The 13,478-nt window shown below is 42.0% G+C and overlaps 4 protein-coding genes across 4 annotated transcripts; 2 read left to right on the forward strand and 2 right to left on the reverse strand.

The window, feature by feature from the left end:
* Positions 1-3,349: 3,349 nt before the first annotated feature.
* On the forward strand, positions 3,350-4,367 carry LOC128720334 (lysM and putative peptidoglycan-binding domain-containing protein 1). Its single transcript, XM_053814000.1, has 2 exons — positions 3,350-3,553; positions 3,636-4,367. The coding sequence occupies exons 1-2, from the start codon at positions 3,365-3,367 to the stop codon at positions 4,365-4,367; spliced, it is 921 nt and encodes a 306-aa protein (XP_053669975.1). The 5' UTR covers positions 3,350-3,364.
* Positions 4,368-7,791: 3,424 nt separating this feature from the next.
* Positions 7,792-10,436, reverse strand: LOC128720801 (TRAF3-interacting protein 1). Its single transcript, XM_053814496.1, has 5 exons — positions 10,302-10,436; positions 10,060-10,177; positions 8,278-9,650; positions 8,003-8,205; positions 7,792-7,942 (listed from the first exon to the last, which is right to left on the reverse strand). The coding sequence occupies exons 1-5, from the start codon at positions 10,434-10,436 to the stop codon at positions 7,792-7,794; spliced, it is 1,980 nt and encodes a 659-aa protein (XP_053670471.1).
* Positions 10,437-10,872: 436 nt separating this feature from the next.
* LOC128720740 (UPF0547 protein C16orf87 homolog) lies at positions 10,873-11,588 on the reverse strand. The gene is made up of 3 exons (XM_053814435.1): positions 11,288-11,588; positions 11,066-11,217; positions 10,873-10,997 (listed from the first exon to the last, which is right to left on the reverse strand). Exons 1-3 carry the CDS (start codon positions 11,582-11,584, stop codon positions 10,910-10,912), a joined length of 537 nt encoding a protein of 178 aa, XP_053670410.1. The 5' UTR covers positions 11,585-11,588; the 3' UTR covers positions 10,873-10,909.
* A 538-nt stretch (positions 11,589-12,126) lies between these two features.
* Positions 12,127-13,262, forward strand: LOC128720747 (formylglycine-generating enzyme). Its single transcript, XM_053814445.1, has one exon. It carries the CDS (start codon positions 12,127-12,129, stop codon positions 13,186-13,188), a length of 1,062 nt encoding a protein of 353 aa, XP_053670420.1. The 3' UTR covers positions 13,189-13,262.
* Positions 13,263-13,478: the final 216 nt, after the last annotated feature.

Raw genomic sequence — 13,478 nt, forward strand, 5'->3', positions numbered from 1 at the left:
TTCAATATGGATAGCGTTTATCCTTAAATTCTTCCGAGCCAATTCCTGCCAATGGTTATACCTGTTTTTACATGAACTGATTAATGATTTTTGTAAGTTGTTCATCTAACATTTAACAGCTTCAAAAAGGTTATGGATCATGTGAATTTTCAAATATAATTTAAATTCATCGACTTAAAAAAAACCGAATATATTAACTTTCATTGCTCTATATATTTTTTTAATATTATTTTATAAAATACTACGTTTTAACCCACTTTTTATCGATAATAATTTAGTGTCATGCTATAGTGCATTTTGTAATGTGGAATTTACTAAGTAACGGGCAATATGGATAATTGATAAATATTGTTTGAAAACTGACATTTTGACGTTAGGCTTCTATTGTCAAATTATTCACAAATCATATTTGAAGTGACCGCTTATTGAAAAAAGTGTATTTATTTGTATGTACCTCTATACAACATTTATTTTACTTTCATTGCATTAGAAGTAGTACAACCAAAATTGTATAGCTCATTTTTTTGTTCGAATAAAGAAAATTGCAATAATTTAAACAATGTTTTTCTAATTCCCAACCCGCTTTCCCGACCTTCAGACTTCCGCGTGTAGGGCAGAGGGCTGCTCAGAATCACATGCAATCGGAAAGCAGAAAGGAAAAGAGGGGTATGCGCAAAACGGGAAGGGCTACATCGCGCACGCACGATCTTCTCGCGCAGCAATTGGCATCGAAAGGGACCGTACGGCCGACGCAATGGTGCAGTGGAGTGGTTTACGTTAACGAGTTTTTGACAGTGTTCTTTTAGCGGTGCGCCATATAGTGATAAGCCCACCGCCGTACTCGCTGTATTTTCGTCCAGCGTAACAACAGCGCACAAGCCCGCGATTCCGCGGTCAACGATCGGCAGTGCTAAGTGTAGATCATCACCTTCGTTGCTACGGAGTAATATCTCACCAAATGTGACAAACCAACGCGTGGAAGTGTTTTATAATTTTCGTGGTATCCAGCGCAATCAGTATCTTCGTGCTTGCCCCGTTTGGAAACCGTTGGGCCCAATCGGGTCTTTTCCAGCAGTTGCAGCCATCCAGTGGCTGTGCATTAGTGATAACGACCCGTGGTAAAACAAAGCATTCGGCAAGGGGCGTTACGCTCCAAGAGCGAGTGTTATCTTCTTTGTATGCAAAATTCCATGTCGGTGCAAACGATCGAGGGGATTACACGCGAGTTGCATCTCCTCGCTTGAGGTCGTGGTCAAGGCGTATGGTGGAACCTACACGCGTCCGGACGTGGTAGGATAACCGTGATTTATTACCTACAATTTAGCAACACCGTCCCGGTATCCAACTGCCGACTGAAGCCCCACACGGAACGGAGCCTCTGTCCACTCTGTTTCTTTGCCATCACATCACCGATCCCGTGTACTGAATGCGATGAGTCTCGAAACGATGAGCGATCTGAGGAAAAAGTACAAAAACTGGAGATCATACGTTAAGGTAAGCGCAACCATCGCAGATAAAATCCCTACTCGGATTGCCTCAGCAGCACGCTCTGGGCGATCGGTGGTCAACGATCTATTTGTTCCGTGGGGCATCGCCATCAGCCAGCCAGCCAGTCCAGGCCAACTCCGATCGTGATGTTTTGAAATTTTGTACATTTAGTAACCACTCCGTCAACCGCGGTGATCGACCCGCAGGGAATGAACGCAAAACACGATCCCCCATTCGCCGGCCCTTACACGGATTCCTCAGTGGCTGTCCCAAGGGGTTTTCCAGCACGTCGGTGTTGGAACGGATTAACCCACGGTGCTTTTCTTTAAACGGGGTACAACTGCCTTTGTACACCTTGTTCGAACATCGCAAGATATTACCCGCTCATTCGCATATTGTTTGCCAGATGAATCACCGGTTTGGTTGCATCGTGATCTCGTGATTAAGGTTTTCCCCTGGCGATGAGGAGTTCCTGTTTTTGTGCGCAATTTTTTGGCTTTATTTTCTTTTCGCTGTTGGGTAACCACGTTGAAATTAGACAATCGGGTTAATGTTATTCGTCGCGCAATTAGCTACGCATCGACGATTTTCCGATTGACTGTTCCATCTCGCACATCGGAGAGGGATTTTCAACGATTTGTTTCAAAACCGTTTCTCACTCGGGGCACGTTTTGGAACGTCCTAGCGGCTAGCTAGTTTTTGAGTTGCTGTAAAGATACGCTCGCCAATGCAGATCGCAAGGTCACGGCGATTATTGTGTTAGCAACGAAAGTCTGGCGTGCGCTTGCGATCATCATTTGTTTGCAGGGTGGTGTAGGAGGCGGCTGCGATAATACGGTGTTATCGCGCATTTTGCCGAAGCTGGGAAGGCTACGCATTAATTACCGTCCATCAATCCGCGTAAACGCTCATCATGAAAAGCTATGCATAATCTGTGTTTGTGCGTGTAAAAGCGAAAGCAATTGTTTTGTTGATCAAGGAATAATTATTGGCGAAGTCAAGAGCATATTTGTTTGCTTCTATCACTGGCATGTTCGATATTTATTATAATGCTGGATATGTTTTGTTATTATCCTCTTCTATTACCACATTTCTCAAATGGTAATTTTTTTAATCCTAAAAGCAAATCATACTTGTAGTTTCCACTGCATCGTAGATTTTTTTTGCGTTGGGTACTTATCATTCCATCGACGTAAATTTCTTTGTTTTCGGTTATCTTGTGATGTATTTAAATTGATTCTTACATCAAGTGAAGCGCATCGTTTAAACGTGCACTTTCGTTTCTCTGCTGTGGCTGAGAACGTATATCTTTTACTTGTATATTTAGTCTGATAGGTGCTTCTTGAGGTACTGTATTCTGCTTAGATATGTCAAACGATTTTAGGTCACCCTTCGTTACTGCCTCTTGCATAGGAGCTTTTCAAATGCATATGCATTTCTATCGACGTACGACCAGCTGTCAGATTGTGGGAAAAAAATAATCCAAAACGGGTGAAAGCAAGTGTTACGGGAATATGGTGCTAGGTGTATTTTCCTTCGCATATTGAAAAGTAAATCGTAGAGAACCAATTTTATTTCGGGTAAAATGGTGCTTGCTTCGAAGTGCCGCACACGATCTTGACACGTCAGGCTCAGCTAGCAGCCTATGTGATCTCGTCTGGTAGCTTAGTGCCTAGCATTTTACTACGTTGGTCGTGGCAAATATAAATGACCGAAGGTGGCTGTATCTGGCTGGCTGTGCGAAAGCTATCAAACACTAAATATAACAGCAAACATCGGTGAAATAACGTGGGTTAGGAGAATGTGCATCTAATTTTCTGTTCGTTTGTGTGCGCTGGTGCATTTGTAGTTCGTAAAGTTGGTTTCGGACGCCGGAATGGAAGATGAAACTATGTTTGGCGAAAAGCAATCGATACGGGACTCGGCCCGTTCGCTGAAAAAGTACGGCAGCATATCCGGCGGAAGTCGCAGCCCAGCCGCAGTACAGCCCACCGATGCGCTGATACGGCACGACGTTGAACGGACCGACACGCTGCAGGGTCTTGCCTTGAAGTTCGGATGTAGCGTAAGTGTCGGTGTCGTGATTGCGTTATTGAAACTAATCTACTTAAAAACGTTCTTTCGTGTATTTTGTTTACGCTTTCCAGATGGAACAAATTAGGCGAGTAAATAGGCTACTTCCGACGGACACCATCTTCCTGCGACCGTTTCTCATGATACCAGTGGCGAAAGATTCCCACTATTACCCAAAAGATCCCGAAGCAATCATACGTCCAAATGCGCTGGCTGCTGCCCGGTCAGCTGCCAGTGTCGCCCCAACTGCTGCAGGCGGAAGTGGACACACCGCTTGTACTAATAATAACAACAATAATAGCATCAGTTCAGATGGTAACGGATACTCGATCAGCGAGGCATCTCCACTCGTTTCACCGGAGGAGGAGAGTCGGAAGAATTTGGAGGAATTTCTCGGTAAAATCGACAGCTCGATAGCTACCACGCGGAAGTGCATTGCGGAGGTGCAACGGAATAGTGATTTCGTGACGAGTAGCCAGAGTGACGATAATCTGTTTTTCTCGTCATCCTCGGGTGCGGCTAGTGGGAGCGGTAGCAGCGGGTATTACTCGAAACCTCGCGCCTATTCGAACGCATCGTCTTCGTCCTCAATATCGTCCTATCAGCAATACCACTACCACGTACCGAGTAGTGGAAACAGCGCGTATCACATGAGCGGAGGCGGATCAAATCACCACAAGCGTCAGAGCTCCTCCGGAAGCGCGGCGTCTGACACAAACCAACTAATTGTGATGACGCAGGGTAAACGAGTTCAGAGCTCTTTGCAGAAGCTAGAGCGGCAGCAGGATGAACTGTTTGAATTGTAGCATCCACCGTTAGGGAAAGCGAAAAATTTCGAGAACTACGAAATTATGAACAACGACGAGGATGAAGAGGACCAGATAGCCGTATGGTACAACATGGAGAATCAGCCAAGCGACAGATTGGATAGCCAAGCTTTGATCAAGACAGCTTCGGGACAAAATTGGCTCTTCGCGAGTGCACATCGACACCATTACGCCCAGCACTACATTAACCATCGGTTCTTACACCAACGGCATGCACTGCAGCTGCAATTCCAAACGCTTGGTGCTAGTTTGAAAGGAAAGCTGGACGACGTCATCGGTGTAGTAATGCACCGAACGAGGCGGATTACGGGACAAGACATACGAACAGGTACAAGAAACATACTAATGTCGCACACCCCACTGCAAATGATCGAGGAGATTAAAAACTAATCGAGAATCCATTTCAGGATACTTTAAGTTCCGTTCTAGTACTTTTGCAGTATTTCGTTTAGACTGTTATTGTCTCTTGTTTTTTTTTTGTATTTTCGGGAGTTTTACGTCAATATGTTGCTTTTTATGGACAAAGTTCATAATCGTTCGCAATGCTGAACTTTATGAGCTGAAAACATATATAACTCCCTCTAAAGGTGTTCAATTCCGCTCAATTATGACGGTGCTTGGTAAATGGTGAAACGCGTGCTCGGCGCATTAATTTTTCCTTTTGAAGTTGCCCGTTAATCGATTTGTCATGCGAAGCGGTTGAATCAATGACTACGCGGCTTGTTAAGTGCGGTATCAAACAAAGTATACTTTTGATGGTTGGATCATCGAAAAATTTGCCCAAGCAAAAGAGCACCCGTTCATCTGTGTGCTAGTATATTCAGTATTGAGTAGGACGTTCGTTCGTTACATCAATCAAACAGTGTGTGGACATATTTGATTGAACCTGTTTAAACTTACTCACACGAACAAAAGTGCAACATTGCATTAGAGGATATACTCACGGGAAACAACTATATGGTTTCCCATTCTCAAACAAACCGACCGAAGGTGCTAAGCTGTAGAACTTAAAATACCTATACTTATGAAGATTGAATTCACATCATTTCATCAACTCACACTAAACACGAACAAAGTTTATTTACGCTTGGCAAAGAGTGAATTTCATATACCACAATTAGTAGCATTATTTAAGATAAGCTGCTAGTGAAGCAGGCGCTAAATAGGTCATCGTTTTGACTAGAGTCTGCGGAGAAAGTGTGATAAGTTCCCACTTCCGAGGCACTTCCCGTAAACCCGCCACACTACTATTTACCGACCGCAGACAAGGTTGACGATTGTTATGTGGTGGATCATGTCTGGACCGTAAAATCGGTCAAAAATATCCTGAATGTAGCTCCACACAGCAATGCAGTTAGCGACAAAGCGTGTCAGAGATGAACGATTTTAATATTGAGTGTTGCTATTTTCAACTCCTGAGTGAGAATACGCTAATAGGAACAACAATGGATACCATGTTTCAGTAATGGAAAAACGCCGAAGCAACGATTCTTCGTTCGTCATAAGCAAGATCGTGCTGGGATGGCGGAGTCTACACCACATCACATCATTTATCGCACATATCGAGTACTTTATCAGAAATTCACAATGAAGAAAGATGCTTCTTTCAACGATAACATACGGGGAAGTACATTAAGATGCTTGTACGATACATCGCTATCACTGATACTGCACCATAATTTTGGCTTCTGAAAATTTAGCGGCTTTTTTATTTTTATTACATCCTAATTTGACATACCTTTATCATCCGGAGGCTATGATGTATAACAATTTTCCATTTTTTTTTCTTCTTAGAATTTAACGTTGTTTTTTTTACGTTTTATAGACAGAATAACGTAATGTGTTAGAACTTGATGCACAAAAAAAAATAAATTTTCCTTATATTTGAATACTTTTCATCATTACGAATCAAAGTTTTTAATACGAGCTTTATTTGATAACGATTCATAAATTCAATTAGCGAAAAAGAAAAAAAAAGTACTTCATACATCCTGTTGACAATCTCCTATAGTATTGTGCTGGTAGTACTTGTTATGTTTTTTTTTCGTTTTTAAGTTGAGTAAATTTATAGAAACGAAAATTTCAAAAATTGTATCCTGCAGGTAGCACATGGACACGTATTGACACGTATTAAAACTATTATTAAAAAAAAAAGAATTCATTATGCTATATTGCTATACATATATTCACAATGAACTTATCGTTCTTTCACCTATGTTTTTTATGTTCATTTGAATTTATAACGTGTCAATTTACATAAATTGACTGCGGCAGAGATGGTATACAAATATACTGTAGCAATTGGAATAAGTTCGAAATTGTGATATGATTTACCATTGCTTTAAATCCAAAAACAAGTTTGTGAGTAAACAATCTGATTGAGTAGCAACATATGTTTGGCATTTTAGTTGACCATGAAAACAATGCCAGGGAGCATTACGGTAGCAATTCTTATCATCTTTCATACTTTAATTATATCATAAAAGAAGAATCAAATTTTGCAACACGTTGGCATCTTATCATACAGGTGATCGGAAGAACCAATAAAAATTGATTTCGATTGCAAGAAGTAAATATAATATCCCACGCAAAACCGCCTATACAAAGATAAATATTATTTAAACCATAGTAAGAGGAATTGATGGAGGGCTCCTACGAGAATGGCCCTATGTTAATACAGACCTGTATGATCCCCTTGTACATAGAGAGCAGTAGCGGGTATGGTACATTTGATAAGAACTCTTAAGAAGTGCGGAAAGCATCACCAACGAGCTCCTGTTGTGGGAAATAGAGGAAAATAAGATTGTTTTCACACTCTCCATGTAACATTTCCACGCGGAACAAGCCTTAGCTGTGTAAATGTCTGTATTATAATGAAAATAAGGAATATGTCTATAAAGTCGGTTAGTAAAAACAGTAATTACCGACCAGCTACTAACCGAATGTTGAGGATTTCGAGTGGATGTGTGCTTGTATATAATATGCAACTTTTCGAACAAATGGCTGTCGGCGAATTGCGCAGAAGAGAGAGAAATACCCATAAAATGGAATTCGTTATTTGAAAAGGAAAAATCGATAAAATCAGGCAAACGCTAACAATTAAAACGAAAGCAGGAGGTAATCGAGAAAAATACAAAAGTAAATGAAATAAAATATCTAAATAATGTTTAACCAAACACAAAACACCATGCATTATGAGTGATTCGTTTCTATTTGTTCCTTTCAATTCAATTTTTTCGTTACGATTGTGGTAGGACACTTGTGGTGGGTAAAAAATTTGTGTAAAATATTAGAGGGAATTCCTTTTTTTTCTGATAATAATTGAACAACGTCTACTGATTACAGTAGTCTTCCATCGTAGATGATTGACGAAGTAAGTACGCATGTGGCGTGATGCTACGTATTAAATTTCGGTTATGTACAACCGCTCAATTTTTTGCTCGTTTTGTAAAATATTCGCACGCGTCGAATCGACCATTTCACGGTACTCTTTTATGTTCACTTCAATCTGCGCAAGTTGCTGCTTCAAAGGTTCAATAGCATTCTCCGTGGCACTGAAATTACGAATGCACTATGAATGCCTGTTCTGGTATATGTTCCTAAAGTTACGTTACCTTCTTTCCTTGTTCAACTCTACCATGGATTGGGCATAGATTTGCTGCCAACTTGCCAACTCTCGCTCCATGGCATCGATGTCCTCTTGGATGAAATCCATCAGCTTCCCGAGCGGATTCACAGAGCGCGTTAACTTCTGTATTGAGTCGCGCAGCGATTCCATCTGCTTGGCCGACGACTGCCTTTGCCCGGCAGCCCATTCCTATCGGTGGACATCAATAATATTTTTATTATTGCCGAGTTCCTTTCAGAAAAACATTTATCTATATCGTACCAGGTCCACTTTTCGCAGCATCTCGCTGTCGTTACCGGTGTGGTTGGAAAATTCCTTCTGCGTGTCCAGAATCTGTTGCACCAAGAGCCCCTGCTGATCTTCGTGTTCCGGCTGCTGAGCGTGTGCCGCCTCGTCGCGTGTCTGTCCAGACTCGCCTACACCACCAACGTACACCTCGTCGACGGTTGTCGGATCTTCAATTACTATCAAATTTTCGCCATCATCATCAAGCAGTTCGCTGTTGAACACCTCCATTTTGACGTTGATATCACCCAATTTTTGCGTTTCGTTAGGCTGCAGTATTACCTCGACGTTCTTCTCCTTGCGCCGCGGTGCACCTGGCCTCGCCGATGGAGGCCTCACGCTGGGAGGCCTTAAGCTGGTTCTCGGTCTCATCACCGTATCAACGGACTGCTGCCGGTTCATCGGCGGTTTCCCCTGTGCTTTCTGCTCCAGCGGAGCAACGGTGACCGTAACGATCGATCCGGGATCAGGTGCAGAATCATCGTTCACCACAGGTTCACCCAGCGTCCCACTATCCTGCCGGCTAGGCCCGGGCGAACTGTGCAGACCGTTGAATTGGTTCATCTCAGAGAGTGCATTATTTTCGCTTGCTGTCAAACTATTCTGCTTTTTTAAGGAAGACCGCCGGCTGCTGTTATTACTGCCAGGTTGCTTCCGTTTTTCCAGCTCCTCTTCCGCTATCGGCAGTTTCATGGACTCATCACCATTTGCACTTGCCATCACAACCGGGTCTCCAAACTCTTTTATCGAATCTTTCCTCTTCCGCGTATCTTGTGACCTGCCATTGGGTATGGTTTCGGAACCGTTTGTCAGCGTTTCCGGTTGAACTGGGGGTGGTTTTTCGTGTGTCCCCACGGGCTGTAGCTCTTCTGGTATCGAAGAAATCCGCTTGACCGATTTCTCTTTCTCCTTGCCCTTGCTCGGCTTGTCGGTTTTACGTTTTGTGTCGTTTGAAACTTTCGCACCGTTCTGTTTCGCTTTACTTTTTTCCACCCTATTGTCCGCTTGCACAGTGGAGCCATTTTTCGCGGGCTCCTTCACTTTCGATTTCGACGTTTTATCCTTCCGTTTGTCCGGAGCAACCGTGTCCTTTTCCCTGGGCTTTTCTTTCGTTTTCTCTGGTCGTGTTTCGACGTTTGTTCCATTGCTCTCTGGTATCCCATTTGTGGCGGCATTGGACCCATCGGGATTAGGATTTCCACCGACATATTGCCTAACAGCGTCTATGCTGCTCAACTTTTCTTCTAACGCAAAACCCAACGCTTGTAGAAGCTCATTCGTTCGCTCTGGTTCCAGCCCAGCGACAACTTTCGAAGGACGCACTTTCAATTCGCGACCGGTTGTTATTTCTGCCAGAAGAGATAGCGTATTTAGTAACAAAAAATCAAATTAACAATTTTAAGGCCAGTCATATGCACTAATAATTGTTGCTACTTTCACTGAACATAAGCCACTTGAGCACGTGGCTATAACAAAAAAAAAACAAAAGAAATTTTTCAAATAAAAAATCGATAATCACCCACGACTGACCACTGGGTAGGTCATCTGGCTAAAGGTATAACAAGGTCATCGAAATGGAAAACGCCTGTCGGCCTTATACAAACATTTGAACCCGGCAAAACGTTCGAAAGGCCACAATTTGGATGTGCTAGGCGGCGTAACGAACGAGTCGTTTCCCCCTCGCCGTGTCTCTATGTCAACAGTGTGTTTTTAACGATTGATTCCAAATAAACAACCCTCGAACCAGGAACTACTTACTAACGACGTCAATGAGCTTCTGTAGAAACGCCATTTTTGAGTCCCGGTCCTTGATGTTGTCGGAGTTGAGTTCGTCTGTCGTGTATAAGCCATCCAGCAAACCATGCTCTCGAATAATCTGTATCAGTGCGAGGTAAGACGTGATAGGAAAAAAATCGAATTCCGTCGCATTACTAAAACTGACCAGCCGGCATTATCGATCATGTTGACGGCCGGGGAGCCAAATAAAGGATTCAACATACCGCATGGACGATATCATGGAGAAAGCGAAACGGCGGTTTACGTAGCAGTTTTTCCGTCAGCGCGGGACGTTTCACAAATTTACCCAGCGAACCTTGAGTTCTTTTTACTATGTTAGCATCCAGGTCAGATGCCATTTTTTTCGTCACGGTTTTAATCTTCTGTTTCTAAGGTATAAGTACGCTGCTATTCCAATACCTTCACATTATTATCCACCACAGCGAGTAGTACGAGCAGCACTGTACTATTGCACTACATTTGCTAAAGGAATACAACTGACCCACTTTTGTGGCGAGGCACCTTGGACAAGAGAGCTACGTCAAGTGGTCGAAGGTGTAATAACAAAAGCGTTGAATAAAAGTACGACCGACTTTGAGCGATGAAAATGTTATTCTTGGTGTTGTAGACCAACCGTTACCATAGCAACGGTTGACGTACGCCTCCGCTATCACTCTAAGCGTAGTTCAGGCTATAGCCTATGGAGTGCTAAGCCTAAAGAAAATATCCACCATCATAGGGTTAATTGCAATCGTACGAATCGTTTATTTCAAGCGACTTATCCTAGGAATGGTTGGCAATAGAATTTTCTTAAATAGCGTGACGAACGCACTTATGGCTGCGTCCACACCACAGATCCAATTTTGCGATTAATTTCTGATAGTATTATGGATGCTACTTCTTGCTTATCCAACGGCAGCCTGAAACGGATATGAAACATATTAGTTTTCGAGTTCATGAACAGAAACGTGGGATGATAGCATCATACTTAGCAGCCAGGTCTCCACCGCCATCTATCTCTTCTTTTTTGGCGCGACGGTTTGCATGGCGATTAGCCCTTGCAGCCTGTGTATCTTTTGCGGTAATCAACTGTGTCTGCTTTGCGTCCTTTCCCTTGAACAACGATGATTTGGACGATTTCTAGTGAACGGTAATAAATCATTTCAAAAGATTATCAATGACGTGGAAGCTTAGCACATTATAATGTTACCTTCGTTTTCTTTTTCTTCTTTTCGTACTGCAACGAGTCATAGTAGTTTGGTTTCTCACGACGAACCCGACCTGTACGTCTGCGTTGCACCTGACCGGAACCTTTGCGACCATCACTGGAACTGGCGGAAGCAGCTTGGGCAGCTTTACGTTTTCCTGTTTTCGAACGCGGTTCGTACACCGTCACGCTCGACTGTCTCATGCTGAAGACATGCCCGCAGGAACATTTTTTCGATGCAATCGCCACCTGAACCTCACACTCTGGACAATGTTTGGTAATCATTCGAGTTTTTACCATGTTCCAGTGGCCAAACCGAAATGAGAAATTTTTCTTCCATTCGCTTGCATTTGTTTGACAAGCAGTCGTAAACATAAACAATCGATGAATTGCAACGTTTCGGAGCTAATCGACAATTTTATTTTCTGAATTATTCAAATTATAAAATTTTGTTGTTTATAATCGATTTTGACTGGCATTTCTTTAATCTAAATATATGCATAACCATATTATTTTGAGGTTTTTTATTTCTTTCTATTTAACTCAACATATACATTTAAATAATAACTGTCGGACAAATGCTCCAGATTATATTAATGTTATTTTATTGGAGTTTAAAAATTGAGATTTTACAAAAGTGTTCTTTCAATTTTTTTTGTGAATTTAATAAATATTTTAAGATTTTATTGTCGACAGGAATCTTGTTCATCGTCTTGATTTTTTGTTGGATATAGCATAACAAAACATGCGTGACGTTCATTTACATTAGGATGACAATAACAAACAACCACGGAACAGCTGATTGATTGTTTTGACCAACATTGGTTTTTATCTCAAAAGAAATGGAAAGAGTCTCATTCCGCGTGATATTGCTTTTAACATACTGGTTTTCAGTTAGAAATCTTGTTAGTAGTGACTGTGGGTGTAACAAGCTGAAACACAATGCAGAAGGGCAAGGAATGCCTAAAGAACACATTATATTTCCCACAGATAAAGCAACGTTCAATGATGTGAAGTCGGACAATTTATTAGAATTAGTCAAACATTCTAAACAATTCGAAGATATGAGCCTTATTCCAGGTGGAGAATATCTCATCGGCACAAACGACCCTATCTTCGAAAACGATCGGGAGGCACCGGCGCGTTCTGTTTCTATTCAAGAATTTTACCTCGATCAATACGAGGTGTCTAATGAGCGGTTCCAGGAATTTGTTGACCAAACCGGTTATTTGACGGAAGCGGAGAAATTTGGAGATAGTTTCGTGTTCCAGCAACAGCTCAAGGATGAGGTGCGAAAACAGTACGAAGACTTCCGTGTAGCCGCTGCACCTTGGTGGTATAAAATACGAGGAGCTTCTTGGAAATATCCTGAAGGAGATCAGTCACGTGATATAAGCAATCGAATGAACCATCCTGTCGTACATGTCTCGTGGAACGATGCTGTAGAATATTGCAAATGGAAAGGAAAACGGCTTCCAACTGAGGCAGAATGGGAAGCAGCTTGTCGAGGTGGCCGTAAGCAGAAACTATTTCCTTGGGGCAACAAACTGAATCCGAAGGATCAACATATGATGAACATTTGGCAGGGCAAATTTCCCGAAAACAACAAAGCGGAAGATGGCTGCGATTCTACCTGTCCAGTAAAAACCTTTCTGCAAAATAGCTACGATTTGTACGATATTGTAGGGAACGTGTGGGAATGGACGGCAGATTTGTGGGATCCAAAGGATGCGACCAGCAAACGAAAAGATGGAGATAATCCTCCAAATCGAGTGAAAAAAGGTGGTTCTTATCTGTGTCACATATCCTACTGCTATCGATATAGATGCGCAGCCAGGTCACAAAACACCGAAGATAGTTCAGCAGGCAATTTAGGTTTTCGATGTGCTGCTGATCTTGAATGAATCACTGATTGATATATATAATATATTTACATCATCATCTAAGTAAAAAAAAATAATGAAGTAAATCTGTAAAAACTGGCGCAGTCATTCTAAACAGATTAAAAAATACACGTAAGGTATTTTTGGCCATGTTTATGGTAACAAATGATAAGCATATGAAGAAACAATAAAATAATAAATGTTGTACAAACAGTTATCGAGTAAATATCTCCTTCGTTTTTCTGTTTTAGACCATGTCCCATTTTATCATTTTGCCTCGCTTCAGATTGACGTAGTTCCGGGTAAAAAAC

Source organism: Anopheles nili, chromosome 2, assembly GCF_943737925.1.
Source record: "Anopheles nili chromosome 2, idAnoNiliSN_F5_01, whole genome shotgun sequence".
NCBI lineage: Eukaryota > Metazoa > Arthropoda > Insecta > Diptera > Culicidae > Anopheles > Anopheles nili.